Below are 17,915 nucleotides of genomic sequence, written 5' to 3'. Positions count from 1 at the left end.
TGTTTGAAGATAAACATTCATAAAATATTTTTAAAATACATTTTTCTGCATAACAAAGCTACCTACTGATGTTAATCTTAATCTTACAGTAATCTAACGTCTATACAGCTTTTTGTTTGGTTTAGAAACGTGGTTCTACTCCGTCTAATCTGCTTGCAATGCAGTTTATCTATATTTAAGCAGCTCGATCAGTGAAAACTGGCCACCTTTTTTTACTTACATTTTTCTCCTTTCAAACAAAGAGAAACAAATGGGAGTTGTCGGTATTTCGAGGTTATAATATTTCCATTTTACTGTTCTGACCCACTTAGTAGTAAATGGTTGTTTAACTGAAGGGACTTCAACACCCGACCTATTTTAAATGATTGTGCTCTGTTTTGCTCAACATAATAAACATATACTGAATTAAATAAATAATGAGTGCATTCGGAAATGTAAAATTGAGCTTTTTCAACACCATTGCATTGAAGATAGGCAAACAACATTTTGACATCCTCACAGCAGGAAGAGCCTTATTCCTCCTCCATATTCAGTTTATTTACTCTTTAAATACTTGAGTATTTGGGATGTTTTTGATTAAAAAAAAAAAAAAAGATTTTAGCAAAGACGACACAAGTATTTCAAACCGTTTTAGTTACAGAAACCAAACATTCAGCTGTTTTCCCCTTTTCTGTATTTCCTGTGATGCTCATTCAATAATAACAAAAAAAAATCCCATGTCACTGTTGAACTCAAATATCTCAGGTTAAAATCTGAGCGGGAAATGTGTGAACCAGGATTTGATCTCATGTCTTTAATGTCGTTAATCTGACCAGCGCCAACATCAATCCAAAGACTCTTCAACCTCACCTGTTCTTTACTTTTCTGCTTTATCACACACATTCTGCTTCATTGCTTTAGTCTTTCATCTCACTTTTGATCTGATATGTTGCTGGAGTGACTTCTGATGATCCATAACATTATAACCAGCTGGTTAATACGGTGTAGGTCTGCTTGTGCAGCCGAAACAGTCTCATCTGAAGGTGAGCCGCTGTGTCAGTCTGGCTGTGGAGCTTTGTTTTGGACCCACATACATCAATAAGCAGGCGTTCCCTAAATTCAGATTTATCCTTCCTTGGACCACATTTTACAGATAAAAAAGTTCAACTTGCAGCTCCACGTTGCTTTCCTTTATAGGACAGTTCATGCGTGCAGCCACTAGATGGCGACATTTGCCTGCAGTAGCTCAGACGGCGTGAGAAACTCGTGGTAACTCATCCAAAATGCCCCCAACTTGTTTCCTGATTTCTGTCAATCAAATAAAATGGCAAAAAATAAGTGCTTCTTTTTTTCTTCCCCCCCGCCCCCCCCCAGGATTTTGATCCAGCATTGATGACCGTCATCAGACTCACTGTTGTGCACCATCACAGCAGGAAATGAAATGGATGAAACGGTGAAGTCAGGAGACGGGCCCGTTGAGGATGAGATGCCTGCAAATGACGGCGGCGCAAAGGTGCAGCCTGACGACGTGATAATGGAGGAAGCCGCCGGAGACGACGCAGAGAAGGACGTCGCCGAGAGGCCCGACGACGACGACGACGACGGGGACTGCGTCTGTGCCAGCTGTGGCTTTTCAACCAAATTCCCCAGATCGCTGAAGATCCACTACGCCCGGAAGCACGGGAAGGCCTCGGAGAAGAGCACAAGGAGACCCGGAGAGATCCAGCGGGATGCGGGGATGGAGGCGGAGAGCGCCGCCGGGTCCGGCGTGAAGAGTCCGGGTAAAAAACAGAGCGCGGCCGAGCAACCGCCGGCGGATCAAGACGAGGCCGTTCCCACCCGGGAGAGGAGAGTGAGCAAGCGGACCCCGAAACCCAAGATTATTCATTCCTGCAACTACTGCGGGCAAGAGTTCAGGGACAAGGCTCCGTTAGACGTCCACGTCCAGAGATACCACACCAAAGACACGCCGTACACGTGTGAGTTCACGGCGCTGCGCTCACATCCGCTCACACAATTCATTTTCTCCGTCAAGGATTTATGGTGGAAATCACAGTTCACAGCAAAATGCGATCCAGTGTCAATTTCACAGTGGCGGACAATGAATTCACAACAGTGCAGATCTAGAATGAGACATTTTTTTTCTGCTCACAAATTTAAAGTGGAGCAAATAAGTGTATAAACAAAAAAAATAGGCATTTGTCCGTGACCGGCTTGTTTAATGTGAACATACAGGTGTGGACGTGCATCACGCGCTCGTCACGGAGTAACTTTATTCTGCAGTGGGTAGAGCTTTGTTCACATTTTTATTGATTTAATTCAAAGAGCAAGTGAAGTCAAATATGTAGAAAAATAAGTAAAATATTCAGAAGGTGATATTTCAAACTGTGTGTGAATTCTCATATTCTATTTTCTATAAAATTCCAACTCTCGCCAGGATTTTAGTGATATTATAGTGTTTCTTAAGTCGCGTTTCCACCGCACAAAAATTGCAGGGAAGGAACCAGAGCCAAATCTGGTTCGCAGCTATAGTGTAAAGCTGGATATGTCAACAGAGGATTCATACAGCCGGCATGTTAAAATGTTGAGGGCGTGTAGAACATCACTGACCAATCAGCAGGCAGCTCCTCAAATTCAGACCCGTTCCATAGTCCTGAGACGGAAAAGCGACCGCCTTTGCAGCGCTTGTAAAATAGTGACATAATAACCTTAAACTTTAAAGTTTTTCTTTGTTGTTGACGCAGAGTGTACATGATGAAAATATCAATTCAATTCATTACCAAAAATTACAGAGAAAAAAAAAAGTAGTCTCACCATAAAGTTCCATTTTAACTAATCAAAATACAGTGAAATATCAAATACGTCCTGCATTTTGCAACCTTTTTGCAATTTATACAATGAACGATGAACAGAATGCGTTTCGATCTCATAAATTGAGTAAATTATCCAGCAGCTGCTTTATTTGCACTGATGTAAACTTGTTCACTTCATAAACAAATAGAAACTCTAGAAACATAATAATGAGTTATACAGACCTGAGTTAGACATTAATGTGACATTAGTGAATTGGTCTGATTTATATTGATTTGTCAACATGTTGTGTTGACGCTGTTTAACACTGATAAGAGTTCAGATGTCTCAGAGTTCTTGTTATTTACCAGCTAACTTTGATTTTACCTCCAAATACAGTTGGATGGTTACAGTGGCTCGTAAAAATCTTGATGCCCTTTGAACCTTTCCACATTTTATGGACAGCATCTGTTAACAGCGATTTTCAATTTTCTCTGGCAAAAGTCATAGTCTATTCAACTTTTAATTGACTATATAATACAAAAGTTATGTTGAAATATTGACAATTCTCACACAACAATATGGTCTGTATGACATTGGTCTATACAGGTCATTACATGAATGCTGTCCTAACAGAAAACTAAATAAACGGTAATTTTTCTTAATGTGGAAAAAAACCCCAAGAAGAGTTGCAGTTTAAAGGCATACTGCAAATATTACAGGTCAAAGTAATCAGATTACAGTCATGAGGAAAATTAAGTATAGACAAAAACATAATATTCTATTCCGCTAAACATACCACTTTTAATTATAATTACATTTCTACACAATACTGGGCTTTTGGATTTTCTTAAATATAAAAAATATTCTGAGTTTAATTGAAAAGGAAAACAGATGAAGCCATCTGGAGAATGTACCAGCTAGTTTGGTAAATAATTATGAAAGAAAATATTGTGCATTGATTAAGAAAGGTCATTTATTATGATAATACATGTTATTCTCTTTATAGAAAATATTATGTATGAAATGGCTTATTGGCGCTTTGTAAGAATCACCCATTCATGCCTGAATGAGAGTCTTCCTCTCTCTACATTCAACCAAATTCCAAGACGCACTTGCTGATGGTTCGTGTCCCACGTGTCTTTCCAGTTGATGCCGATGAGACGATGGGAGAGAAAGACGAAGCCGAGGATCCAGGCAGCTCCGCGAAGGCGGCTCCGGCACAAGTGGCCCTGAAGCGTCCGCTCTCCAGGTTCCAGCTGAAGTGTCCGCTGTGCGAATATCGGATGGGCACCGTCGCCATGCTGGAGAGCCACATCCGGGCCAAACACCCGGACCAGGACTGGTACCGCTGCAAGCTGTGCGACTTCTTCTCGGTCACGGTGGCGTGGATGGAGGCCCACCTGACCTCGAGCAGCCACGTGGAGCAGCAGAGAGAGAACACGAGTGTGGATTGCTCGTCGTTTCAAGCCTGCGTCGAGACCGTGAGCAGAGACGAGGCCAACGCCGAAGATGTGGCTCTGGCGCCTGGCGGAGAGGCGGCGGCGGCGGCTTCAAGCGAAGAGAGAGAAGAAAGTGACGAGGCGGCAGAGGCGGCCAAATCCGTGCTGGCCGAGGACGACGATTCCGAGCAGGAACCTCCCAGGAAGAAGAGAGGACGACCCAAGCAAGGCTCCACGACCACGTGCACGTACTGCGGCCTGGTGGTGTCCAACGCCACCAACCTCAGCGTTCACATCCGCCGCAAGCACAGCAAAGACTACGGCTACAGCTGCACCTTGTGCAGCTACAGCTGCGTGACCAAAGGAGACATGGATCGTCACTGTATCACGAAGAAGCACGTGAAGCGGGCCCAGGAGTGTGCCGGCAAATCTCCCGGCGCCAATCGCACGGGTCCGTCCCCGCAGGATCCCGCAAGCACACAAGGCCAGGACCCCAGAGTCCCCTCGGACACCAACGAAGGCGAGGAGTCTGACGGCGCCGTCTCCAAAGAGCCGGACGTAGAGGAGCCGGCTCGGTCGGATACGAGCCGGAAAGACAACAAACGCGACTCTCCGTACGTCTGCTGCCTGTGCGATTTTGTCGCCCGGTCAATTCCTTCCCTCCGCCTTCATGTCAAGCGGAGTCACGGCGGGGACTTTGAGTACGTCTGTTTGGCGTGTAGCTTTTGTGCCGCGACGACCAGGGACATGTCCGTCCACGCCGACACGGAGGAGCACAAGCAGAAGAGCCAGAAGTACGTGGAACGTCCGAGCGCGACGGCAGTCCAGCAAAGCACAAAGAACGCCACTGAGCTTTCTGAGGCCAGCTCTAAGCCCGACTCCGAACCTCCGCCCTCCACAGAGTCTGAAGTGAAGGAAAGTCAGGATACCTGCGTGTCCTCCGTCTCCACCGAGCCCGCTAGTGCTGTGGTTAACGTGGCCGACAACACCGATGAGACGCAAGCTAATAGCATCCAATCTTCTCCTGGCGACGACGCGGATCCGACCGAGGAAACGGCGACGTCTCAACCGCCGCAGCGTCCGGGAGAAGAGGTTTCAGCGGACCCGTCCACGCGACCAGAGAGCCCGGAGGACAAGGAGGATGAACTGAAAGACAAAGACCAAGCAGATACGCAAATGTCCCAAGCGCTTCAATTGGACGCCTGCATTGTGTCGATGCAGGCGTCCGCGGAGCAGGACGAGGCCCTGCAGGAAGAGGCCCTGCAGGAAGGCCTGGCTCTGGAGGGCGAGGCCGCCGTCATATGTCTGACCGGCGGGTCGCCGGCGCCGTCCGTCCTCCCGTCGCCCGGCTCGGCGTACGTCAAGAAGCTCAAGCACAAGGAGGCGAAGCCGAGCGAGGAAGCCAAGGGGGGCAGCTCCCGCATCCACTGCGAGGACTGCGGCTTCATGGCGGACGGCGTCAGCGGCCTCAACGTCCACATCTCCATGAAGCACCCGTCCAAGGAGAGGCACTTCCACTGCCTGGTGTGCGGCAAGTCCTTCTACACGGAGAGCAACCTGCACCAGCACCTGACCAGCGCCGCCCACCTCCGCAACGAGCAGAACAGCGTGGAGGAGCTGCCCGAGGGCGGCGCCAGCTTCAAGTGCGTGAAGTGCACCGAGCGCTTCGCGTCGGAGCAGGAGCTCTTCGTGCACATCAAGGAGAAGCACGAGGAGCTGCTCCGGGAGGTCAACAAGTACGTGGTGGAGGACACGGAGCAGATCAACCGCGAGCGCGAGGAGAACCAGGGCAGCGTGTGCAAGTACTGCGGCAAGGTGTGCAAGAGCAGCAACTCCATGGCCTTCCTGGCGCACATCCGCACGCACACAGGTACGTGTCGGGGGGGGGGGGGGCTCTCACTCCTCTGTAAATACTTCATGTTTTGCCTCCGAACGTAGCTTCACTATTTCCTGTAACCACACGCAGTTTTCAACTGGGAAGAGTGACGTCATTTTTGAGGATTGAGTTTTAGCCGATACCGTCGTTTCCTGATTCGATGCTTTTCTGAGTATATTTGACCGGTAGAGAGACTTGTATGGTATGGGAAATGACAGGAACATAGTCTTTGTTCATCATCTACAGGATGGTCTTTTCTCATCTTACTGAACACAGCACGCACGTCACTATTCCTGCGTGTTGTGGATAGCCCTTTCCTTTAAAAAGTCATTAGCATTGCTCATCGAACTACGGAAGCCTTCCAGGCTCAAACTTTTAACTCCTTTCTTTCTTTGACCTACCTTTGAACTATTTTGTAGCACTTTGGGATTGTTTAAATGTAAAGTGCATTCTAAACCAATTTTATTATTATTATTATTATTACATTTTAGACATCAAATATTGACTTCCACATCTTGAAAAGTTGCAGATCTTTCAAGTGACTGTTGGTTTTTTTTGTTCTTTACTTTGAAATATTTCCACAACGCTGACATTTGAACCACTCTGCTGCTCATGCTGCTGTGGTGAGGTTGATCCGTGGCAAATGGCACTTGGTTTACAGCGGCTGTAAATAAACAAATGCAAAAAAAAACCAAAAAACAAATCCCTCCCAATTCTTCTTCAGAAACCTACTGCCACTAGTTCCAGCAACAATTCACTTCCTTTTGCGGCTGTGCGAGTATTAAATGCTGTATTCAGTAAAAGCATGAAATATGACACCTGCTTGTGTTGTAATAAGTGTAAGTACATTTGGATTTACCTTTTCTTGTGACCTAAATACAAATTATGTCCCAGTTTATGACCCATTCAGGAAAACGCTCCCATTTGTTGTCACTATAATCCAGTACAGGCAGTACGTGTGGATATACTCCATATAAAAAACAAGAAGCTACAACGCTTGGTTTTTGCATGCGATATTAAGGGAGATGAATTAAAGGCGACAGTATCCCACAGCCTACGGTGAATCTGTCAAAGCGTCACATGACATAATGGTATCCAGGAATATTCCGTGTATATTTTATCTCTGAATTAGCATTTATTTAAAGAAACTGTAGCTTTAGCGATTTGTCAATGTATTTTTAACTAGCGGATTTGAAGGCAACACTAGAAGCATGACTGGCATCTACATGTAATAATAGTTTCTCGCAACTTTCCCCTCGTGAATTATTAAACCCGCTGTAACTGATATAAACTGTGATTCTGGTTGACGAATCTCTCCGTGTTGCTGCTCAGCTATAAGGTCTTTGTTTTTAGGACGGAGGTGGATGCAGCCTCGTTCTTTGGCAGCTCTGGCTAATGTTAAGGCCACTATCTACTTTAGCCAGGTAATAGCTGTTTCAGTAGAGGTGAAGGTAAAGACTGATTGAGCTTCAGACCAGCAGGAGAGACGCTAATGGACCCCAGATTGGGATTCCCTGAGCAACGCTTGGTCAGAGACATGTGCGACTCATAATTGATGTGTCCATTACCAAGACTCAGTTGTAATTATAGTCAATAAGTCTCTGTAAATGTGTTAAAGCTTAGGCTAAAAGCATTGGAGGTCCAAAGAGAGGTGGGCTAATAATTTAAAATAATCAATGCAGACGTATTCAAAGCCTTTAATTTCCCCCGTGTCTGTACGTCCATGTTTGTGTGTGTGTGTGTGTGTGTGTGTGTGAGTGCTGGCATGCCTCGTGGATGTGTGTATATGTCAGCCTTCATGGCTAGCTGATTATCCTCAATCCATTAAGATTTATCTTGTCATTTATAATGCAAAGCAGGGCTGCGTTGGTCAGGGCTCTGGCTGGGAGATGTCCAGCAGGTTAAGAACACGGGGCGCTCCATTACTTCTCCCTGACCATGTGTATTAATTGCTTTTAAAATCAACTTAATGCAGGAACGAGATGTGAGGGCGCCATCAATAAATGCCCCTCTCTGCCTCCTATAGTCCATCCCCCTTTCAGTCTAAACTTTAATGGGACTTTAATTGAAGTCCATACTCCAGGGTGTGTGTGTGTGTGTGTGTGTGTGTGTGTGTGTGTGTGTGTGTGTGTGGGTGTGTGGGGTGGTGGAAGGTTTTCACTTTGACACCCAGTCACAATGGACGCTTTGCATTTCGATACGGTATAAAGTTCCATCTCCATGGAAACGGGGGGAAAACGAATCTTTTTGAAAACGCTCCTATTCCATCTGTGTTTGAACGGTGGGAAAAAATTTTTTTTTCTGTAAATAGTCCTCGTGCACATGTGCGAGTCGATGGACAGTAAGAACAGTGTTTGCCTCCAGAGGGTCATGGCTCCCAGGACATATTCTCCTGGGAATTTCTCGTTTTATAGCTTGAGAGTCGCCGTAATAACGATCCAACATTGTGGTCTGTCCATACAAATGTCCTTGTACTCATGATTATTAGTGTTTATAGTGTATTGTTCTCTCCGCACGTGTGTGTGTGTGTGTCTATCTTTTTTCAAAACATTGCTGTGTAAATGCAAAACTATGCGTTTTCACTTGGAAAAACCACACACATTCCCACTTATGGACACTTTAAGTCAACCATAAATTTGAAATGCATATTTTACGGTCTTTAGAGGAATCCGGAGTCCATGATGTTTGCATAGCGAGAACATGAAAACCCAAGGCCACCAACTCCAACCAGGCTTGGCCTTCCCGATATGTCATCATAAAATAACTTTTAGAGGAGGAGGAAATAAAAAAAAAAAAAAAAAAAAAAAAGGAAAAGAAGCCGTGCTGCTCTGAAATCTTCTCTCTGGCAGGCGGAAGTTACAGTTGATTTAAATTTACGGATGAAGAAACATGTTTTTCCACTTTGCTCCGGTACGCATGCCAGTCACCTTGCGCACCAAAGTCAGATTCCTCGCAGCGAAAATCAAAACTGCGTAAAGCTGGAGGTGAGAATCCCGCTGATTAATGTTGAGTCCCCCACTTTCTTCTTATTAATGGTTGGTCTATACGTATTCATAATTCCAGCCTCCGTCATAATTCTTCAGTTTTGAGGTCAGTTACTTAGTGTTACTTAAGGAAATGAAAGCTTCCAACGCGGAGGCCCCAACAGATGGCATCAAGTCAAGGACACATTCTGAGGCTTCAAATGATGAATCCTTTATTTATTTATTTTAGGTTTTTACTTCTTTTTTTTAATTTTATCTCACAGAGTTATGTTCTTGTTTATGAGATTAGGTCCCCACTTTCATTTATACGGTCTTGTTTGCGGAAGGCACCTATTTCTCTTCATTTTGACAACATATGCCAGTTGTTATTATTGCTAAGTTCCCTCATTACAGTGAATTATTCACCTTTTATGTGCCGGTCATTTATTCTGGGAGTTTGTTTGTGAGGGGCCGTGGGGCGGCGCGGTGGGGGTCTGCCAGTTTCCGAGCTGGGAGCACGTCCAGATCCTTTTAATTAAGGCCTAGTTTTTTTTTTTTTTTTATTCAGCTGATTAATCAGCGGAATCAGGAGACGGTGGTGGGAGGCTGCACACAGATTTGTCAATTTGTCCCTTAAAGGAAACACGTACACGTTTGGCGTGCGCTTCGCCAACGAGGCTACGAGTGAAATTTGCATTTTGAGGCAAATTGGTCACTTTTTCACGGGAGCGAGCTGTCTGACCTCGGAGTGTAGCCGCGTGTGTCGCATCGCAGCCAAAACCTGGCAAGCAAAATGGACAAAGTGTGGCGATATAATCAGGATACCTCACAGTGTCAGAGGAGATTACCTCACCGGGAATCAGCCTTTGATACACACCATTTTCAAGATCCCTAAATCCTCGAACGTAGATGTGTATTCACCGAAGACGGTATGTTCCAGCAAGTGGAATCGCTTTTTTGGGGAAAATCCCCAGAATACTAAAGAGTAAAAATCTGCCCACAGAAACGGGCGAGGGAGGATCGTCCACTCAAGATATGTCATGATAGTCAGGAACTACGAATTAAAGAACAATTTAACTTCGTAAAGGATCATTTATTGGGTTTAAGCATGCTTGATATTGATTGTTTTTTACTTTTAATGAAGCAAACTCCCCCCCCCGCACCGTTTTGCTTCGTCTTTTCAGGCAAGTATTTTTTTTTTTTTTTTAAAACACCTCTGACGTGTTCCGATGGCGTCCTTCCATCTTCATCAGAAACATCATCTGGTCGGTCGCACCTCAGTAACGCCAGCTGGTAAAAGACACGCCATGCGCGTTTCTGATGAAGATGTACGCACGCCATCACAATACGTCAAAGATGTGTCTTAAAAAACCTGCTTGCCAGAAAAGATTCATGAAATAAAAACTCTTTCCCTTTCTTTTCCTGATTGGCTTTCCAATGTGTTTTTGTGGTATTCTGTATTACAAGATTCGACTGGCGATCTGTAGTGCATGATGCCTTCAATTGGGACCAAATACAGAATATTCAATATTTTAAGTCTGCATTTTTTTCATTCAGACTCAATAAAACACACTCCAACAGGCTAAATACACCTCCAGTAAAATTGTCTTCATCATTAAAGCGATCATGTTGAACCCACAAGAAATGATCTTGAACGTTATCACTGTGATTGGTGCAGATGTACAAAATCCTATACCACATTTTGGTCTGTTTCTTTTGGGCTTATCACCTCTGTCGTTGTCATTAATGTTGAAGAATTTCAACAGAATTTTTTTCAGTAAAAAAAAGTAGCCCCAAATCTGATCATCTTGCCAGTATTAAAGTAAACTACATATATACACTCGAGTTAATCAATTTAAATCTAAAATCTGCCCGGGCCTACATGTTAATGAAAGTGATAATATGGATAATAAAACAAGGGATGATGGATAAAACATTTTATCTGCATGAGTTCTTCTGTCATCATCACTTTAAGTGCATAAAGTTTGGCCTGGAAGGATGTAGAAAAAAAAACGCAAGCCTTTGAAGAGCTAAAAGCTGAGCTCAAGCAAAAACAAAAGCAGCACTGAAGTGTTTACAGCTCTAGATTTAATTGCTGTTTTTCCATGCCAGTGCCTCCTGCTGCATCGCCCACCGTGCGGGCAGTGGAGGGACTGGTGGAAGAAGGGGAAAAAAAAAAAGTGTCCAGACGGAAGTCGCCCGACTTCAGAAGTGTGTGGAAGTGCTGGCACGGGACCGCGAGCGAGCGCTGGAGCACAACTCGCCTCTCGGGAGGGCCGTTTCAGATCTGGAAAGGAACCCGGGCCAAACTGTGTGAGGAGATCAGTTCTCCTCTAAACACTCTCCAGAGCGCGCTACACACGGTGAATTGCGACGCCCGACTTCCGGACCGGAACTGTGAAACGGCGGCTTTTTTAGCACCATCACACAAAACAGCCCCCCTCTGCCCCCCCCCCCCCCGCTATGCTTATTCTGCTTTTCCCGATTCCCCCCGCAGCTCCCGGCCAGCAGCCTTTCCCCCAAAGTGTGCAAGAGACACAGTTATCTCTTGCGGCCATGTAGAATTATTCCCTCTAGATGGGTTGTATGATCACCAGCGACCCCTCACATTTTGGTACCATTTGGCATCACCAAATTCCGAAATGACTGCATTTTTAGCCCAGCAAAACAGAAATACTTATTGGCAGTAGCTCCACCCATCTGTCCTGGGTACATACAAATATCTTTGAATGGGTCATAGCAAATTAAAGGATGTAGCTCACAAATTAAAACAGCTTTTTCAACCCAAAAACCGAGATAAGACTGTTTCTGTGGTCTGTTTCGTCAGTCTCTAGACTCGATAGGTGTGGACCGTTGTGGAAATGGGCCTGTTTTGTTACTATATGCGGCAAATGTCATCGCTTCAGTGCCGGTCGTTTTTCATTACTGGCCTGGTTTTGTTGGATGTTTTGTTGGATGTTGGAAATGTTAACAGCTTCCCTTTGTAGCTTGTCCCTTATTCAAGTCACGTCTTGCCAAATAAGAGCATTTGTCCGTTGGTCTAATCGCACAAAATCTGTTATTTTACCCTTATATCTCAAAACAACGGTCAATATGACTAACTTATATTTGAAATAAAAACCTCATTTGATATCAGAAGTGAACATCTCCATCTTTCATGAAAGCAGAATTAATGGCAGAGCAGTTGTAATAAATCAAATTGTCTAAAGGTGCCGAATGAAGTCACCACTGAGGGTGTCTTCAGTTGTCTGACTTGAAATGTAAAGTTGACCAACATCAATGCACTGATGACTCGGACTGGACCGAGGGACGTTGGTCTTTCTGAGCTCGACCCCTGGAATCTTCAGGACGGTGCTTCCTCGGTGCTCTCCCATTGTTTCCCTCCAAACTTTAGCGAAACTTAAGTACAACACAACCTTTCTCCGTTGGCGTTGCACCAAAGCTGCATATCTTGAAACAGTTGCCAATCTTCTTTTTCTATCCAGCCTTCTGCCCAAGGATATTCTCTCCATCGTAACAAGAAGAAGAACAAAATGTCATCACCTCCACCAGAGGGCCAAAGTCTAATCGGATGCAGTAGTTTAAGGTCAAGAGCCAATCTAGCCTCTCTATATTCTGCTTATCGAATCAATTCTCGGCATTGAAATGCATTTAGTTTTACAATATTTGAGGAATGCTTGGTTACGTGGTTGATATTGGGTTCAAATGTAGGTGGTTGACCTTCTTCCTTGTATGATCATCCAGTCCGGATTGATTTTGACCGGAGGTCAGTTCTAGAGCAAACTTGTGGCTCTTTAGATCATCAGTAGTGGCTCAATGAAGCTTCCAGAAAAGTCCATGTGGTTATTTGTATACCGTATTGAAAGTCAAAAAGCCATCCCTGCCTGAAATGTCTTAAAACGGCTAAAAACGGATAAAGGAATTAAAACTGTTCGACTTGCTAAGAGGCTAAAAATAACTAAAACTGCTCAAATTTTTTTTTTTTTTTTTTTTTTTAAAGGTTCACAACAGCCAAAATAACTCAAAATAACTAAAAGCACTAAACTAAAACAACATACTTAAATAAATAATGAAAATGTAACACTGGATCACTAATAAGTTCAAACAGTGAAAAAATGACTAAAGCAGCCAGTCTGTGATTCTGAACTATAGTTAAGATACCGTATTTGTGTGTAAAGCAAAACTTTATCAGCACATTTATTAGCTGTCATTATTCTTTAATCGATAAACATGTTTTGCGGCTCCAGACTAATTTTACTGGGCAGAAAGTGACAAAAGCTCCTCTGTTGTTTCGTCTTTATGTCGCGAACTCTTGCTACCCAAAGGTCTGCGTCATTCTGACCTTCTTCAACATGTTCACATCTCATCTAAAGAAATTGAAATCAGTTAAACCCTCACAATGTACTTCATGTCATCTCACGTTTGAATTGTATTGTAATCCACTAAATGGTGGAGTGTTTGGTGGCTAAAATAACCCAAAACAAGACGAGGAGATAAAACAACTTTAAAAGGCGACACTGTGGCGGTTGCTGGGATCCAGGCCGCTCACCCAGAGTACTATGGGTAAAGGGGCGGGGTTTTGAGCTCTCCCGCACCCGGGCTTTTGTGGGCTGTCCCAGTGGAATTCTGTGTTCGCTGAAATAAAAGACGTGTTCCAAGATTCAGCTCTGCCTCATCCTTCGTCCTGCCACAACACGACTAATAAAACCCCGTGTGGAGGAAAGAAGGTATTACCTCTAAAGCTAAAGATGTGATGGGAGCGTGTGACATGTGCTCGACTTAAGACATCACGTCGGGTGTGTGCGTGTGCATGTGTGTGTGTGTGTGCGCGTGAAACATTGCGCAAGGTTCTTCTCACCCTCTCAGGAAATGAATTAGTCATCCCCCCCCCCGTCTCATCTGGGATGTGAGGGAGCCACATCGCCGCTGTGTGGATGGCAATATTAATTTAACATGACACCGCATTGATGGTCAATTTCAGTTTCACGGAGGCTGTTTAAGTGGAGTGGTGGAGTATTAATGTGATAAGATGTGAGAACTGAGGGACGTTACATCGCTCTCCTTTCTGCCATGTTTCATACTCAGCCAGCCATCTGGACAAATCTGCTCCCCACACGCCTCCCTCGCCCCCTCTCCCTCTCTCTCTCTCTCTCTCTCACCTCAACTTTAGGTTGGATGTGTCTGAGTGTGTGTGTGTGTGAGTGAGAAGGAGAGCGAGCGAGCGACTGCCTCTCCTTCTGTTTGTCCGCGGGTGATTATGTTTTGAGAATATAATGCCTTCGTCTGTATGCACTCGCATAGGTGCGAGGTGGCGACGTGAATCTCGATGTAGGTGCGCGTGGGCGCGGTGGTGTGAGCGTCTTTTTGTTTTCTGTTTGTTTTAGTTTTTTGTTTTGTTTCTCTTCTTCTTCTTCTTCTTCTTCTTCTTCTTCCGAGCGACTCGTGTGAATGTTTTCATAATGCCTCTGTGCGAAAAAAAAAGGCGTCTCGACATTTAGGTGTGAAGAGCGCAGTTATGTATAGGGACATTATGTGTTTTTCTGCCTTCGCTCTGGCGTTGGGAGGGTTATTTATGTGTGTGTGTGTGTGTGTGGTGCACTGTAGGGACATGTGAAATGAAGAGGCTGGCTTTGCCGTTGCCCATGTGTGGACTCACCCCCCCTCTCCCCTCCCCTCCCCTTCCCCCCCCCCCCCCCCCGTCCTCCCTTGTGTTTATGGGCCTTGTTAGCACAGGCTTGCCTTTCAATCTTCGTTACCGGCGTAAAATTCGATGTGTCGTACTTCCAGCTCACAGCAAGTGAACCGTGTATGAACGAATTAGTAATCTACACAAAGTGCTTAATCAAATCAGCAGCTGCCCCTGGAATAAATATTGTAGAACGTCTTGGGATATTCGCCGGGAGATGGGGGTGAGCGTTTGCTCAAAGATGCGTACGTGGATATCATACCAGGCTGCCACTTAGATTGGACCGTCGCACAGTGTCACGCTGGCCTGGATTTGGCTCAACAAAATATTCCTTTTCACCAAGTGCACGGGCTTCATTTTTGTGACAAAGTGCAGGCTTTAGTCATTTCCTTTTGCCTGACTTTTAATATTTTGGCAAAGTCTTGCAGCGGAGGCCATGTACAGGGTCAGCTGCAACACTTCCTATTTCTTTTTTCTTTCTTTTTTTTTTTTTTTTACTAGTATTTTCCACGGTTCACAAAATTCCCCACATAGCATAATTTTTGCCTTTGACATTCATCTGTACTTTACAGTTGAATCTCCACAAAACATCCAAACCTGTATAAATAGTACAGAGATGAATGATTGGTCCTTCACCATAATATAATACACACTCTTGCGAACATCTTACCACTAAATAACTCCTCTTCGTAGAACAGGGAATCATGGGTTTGTGATATTTACAAAAAAAATAAGTAAACATTTAGTTGCAGTCTTATGTCAAATGAACTAATTTCCTTCAGCATATATGATGTCAGTCCCACTCATCCACTGTTGGTTGGTTTTTCTGGTTTCATCCACTTTCTTGTAACGGCCTTCCTGCCGGCCGCACTAAACACTTCTTATTTCTACCCAGTTCGAAGTGTTTTAATCCACTTTGAGTTCAGTGCAGTTAAAAAGTGGAGTTGTGAGGCCGACACTGCCAGTTGGAGAGCAAAGGAAAAGATGTGGTTTTAGGGCTAATGTATAGTACAAGCTTTTTCTCGAAGGACTCGACTTCATATCACATGTGAAATACAGCTTCTTTGTTATAATATCTATCTATCTCTTTATCTCTAGGTCTGTCTGTCTGTCTGTCTGTCTGTCTGTCTGTCTGTCTGTCTGTCTGTCTGTCTGTCTGTCTGTCTGTCTGTCTGTCTGTCTGTCTGTCTGTCTGTCTGTCTGTCTGTCTGTCTGTCTATGTGTGTATATATGTATATATGTGTGTGCATGTATGTATGTATATCTATGTATGTATGTATATCTATGTATGTATGTATATCTATCTATATGTGTATGTGTATGTATATATATGTGTGTATATATATATATATGTGTGTGTGTGTGTGTGTATATATGTATGTATGTATATATGTGTGACTTCTTTGAAACATATTTGTATTTTATTATTTGGTATATTTGGTTCGTTTTGGCTGCTGAAGGAACTTCAGTCACAGATTTGATCCCCCTGTGACAACAATAATTTAACAGAAGAAGAAAATTAATGACTATTTGATGTTTCTTTTGGACAGTTTACTGTATCGTGGTACTTTTGGAGTTCAGACTATGGAGGTGAAGTGTGACCCTTCACTCCGTCACGTACAGTACATCGTCACAAGGGACCGGTTGGCGTCACATTTTAAAGTTCCGATGTCAAAAAGAGATATTGACAGGGAGGTGAAACTCCTTGGAAACCAACTCTGTCATTACGCTTTGAAACGCCATGGCGTGCGCTTCCCTTTTGTTGTGAAGGTCCCGGTGTCCTCCTTTTAACTGGGAGTGTGTAGCGTTTTGTGCGTCGGGCCTCTCGCCGCTCTTGCTCTGAAGTGACAAATAGCACGGGGAGGCTTTGCCACTCTCTCAAACGCTACCACGCCCTCTGGACTTATTAATGACAATAATTAGGGAGAAAACCTCCCCGAGAAGCTCGCTGGAGTGATTAGCGCTTTAATGATGGAACGGGCGGTAGCGGGCGCACGCAGAATTGATTTACGTATTCGCCCTGACCTTTGGAATCCAATTTACGCATCCACAGGCAAAGGAAGAGTAGGTAAGAGATGAGGGAGAGTGACAAGGATGGATAGAGAGTGAGGGGAAGAGCCGCTTGGCACTTGGAGTGTGACTGTAGTTTTTATGGGAGCCGCGGCGAGGGCATCCGTTTCTATAATTCTGGAGTCATTTTGCGGCTGTGAAGTAGATTGAAGTCCTAAGCACAGGAGTAATAACAGTCCTCCACGCCTGGCGTTGAAAAATGATCCGCAACGCAAAAAAAAAAAAAAATCACATTTCTGCCCAGCAGGAGCACTTGTGTTTTTATTAAAATTGCCACTTCTTTCCTTCAAACGTAATACTGTGTTGTTGCATGTGATGCCTTACCTTGCTTTGTTTTGTTTTTTTTCCCTTTTCTTTTGCAGGATCCAAGCCGTTCATGTGCAAGATCTGCAACTTTGCAACCGCGCAGCTGGGAGACGCCAGGAACCACGTGAAGAGGCACCTGGGCATGAGGGAGTACAAGTGCGACATCTGCGGGTGAGTTCCAACGACCGGTGTCTTTTGCGCGGCGACACCTCCGACGGTTAACAAGGCTACTCTGAAAGGTGGCTGCTCACCCGAATACATTCAGTCTGATCAAATAAGTTCCTGGACAAACTTCAGTATCGAACTGCAAACGGGTTTTTAAAGTTTTTCACGTTAGAATTGAAGCCCGTCACACCAGTGGCGGTCAGTGAGAGGAGCGATCCTTCCCATCAAACGTGATGAGCTAATTATCTGTTGCACAGCCCACTTTAAATTGCATTTGTCTCAGGCTAATTCATAATTCAAGCCAATTCAACCCCGTCTGCCCGTAATGAGTGGATCTGCCACAGACTTTTTTTTTTTTTTTTTAACGGTCAGATTTTTAAACTGTTTGAATAAAAAGAAATTCTGCAAATTATGGCGAGAAATTCACAAAATCCTTGTCTACTTGTCGTTAATAATATTTTCAAATATTCTGATGCCTCAAATTTCAGTGACGAGTTAAGCATTTGTTTGAAAGCATTTAATGAGTTAAAGTACGTTGTAATCTCCAAATGTATTACGTATGCTAAGATTTCAATGTTAGTTTTAAATAATTTGATTAAAAAGTGAGAGAAATGTTGCAAAAAATACCAATAAATTCA

General features: G+C 44.2%; 1 protein-coding gene across 1 annotated transcript in view; it reads left to right on the top strand.

Annotated features, from left to right (window-relative positions):
- Positions 1 to 1,420: 1,420 nt before the first annotated feature.
- The window catches only part of znf407 (zinc finger protein 407), a gene marked incomplete at both ends in the record, with an annotated part of 154,079 nt that continues 137,584 nt past the window's right edge, over positions 1,421 to 17,915 (top strand). The window contains 3 exons of the mRNA XM_080500569.1: positions 1,421 to 1,958; positions 3,919 to 6,081; positions 17,169 to 17,283. Of these exons, the coding sequence (XP_080356695.1) occupies positions 1,421 to 1,958; positions 3,919 to 6,081; positions 17,169 to 17,283 (2,816 nt within the window). The remainder of the gene's footprint in view (positions 1,959 to 3,918; positions 6,082 to 17,168; positions 17,284 to 17,915) is intronic.

Source organism: Blennius ocellaris (assembly GCF_963422515.1).
Source record: "Blennius ocellaris genome assembly, chromosome: 8".
NCBI lineage: Eukaryota > Metazoa > Chordata > Actinopteri > Blenniiformes > Blenniidae > Blennius > Blennius ocellaris.
Note: the sequence above shows the minus strand (reverse complement) of the source record. Positions and strands in the feature narration are given on the sequence as shown.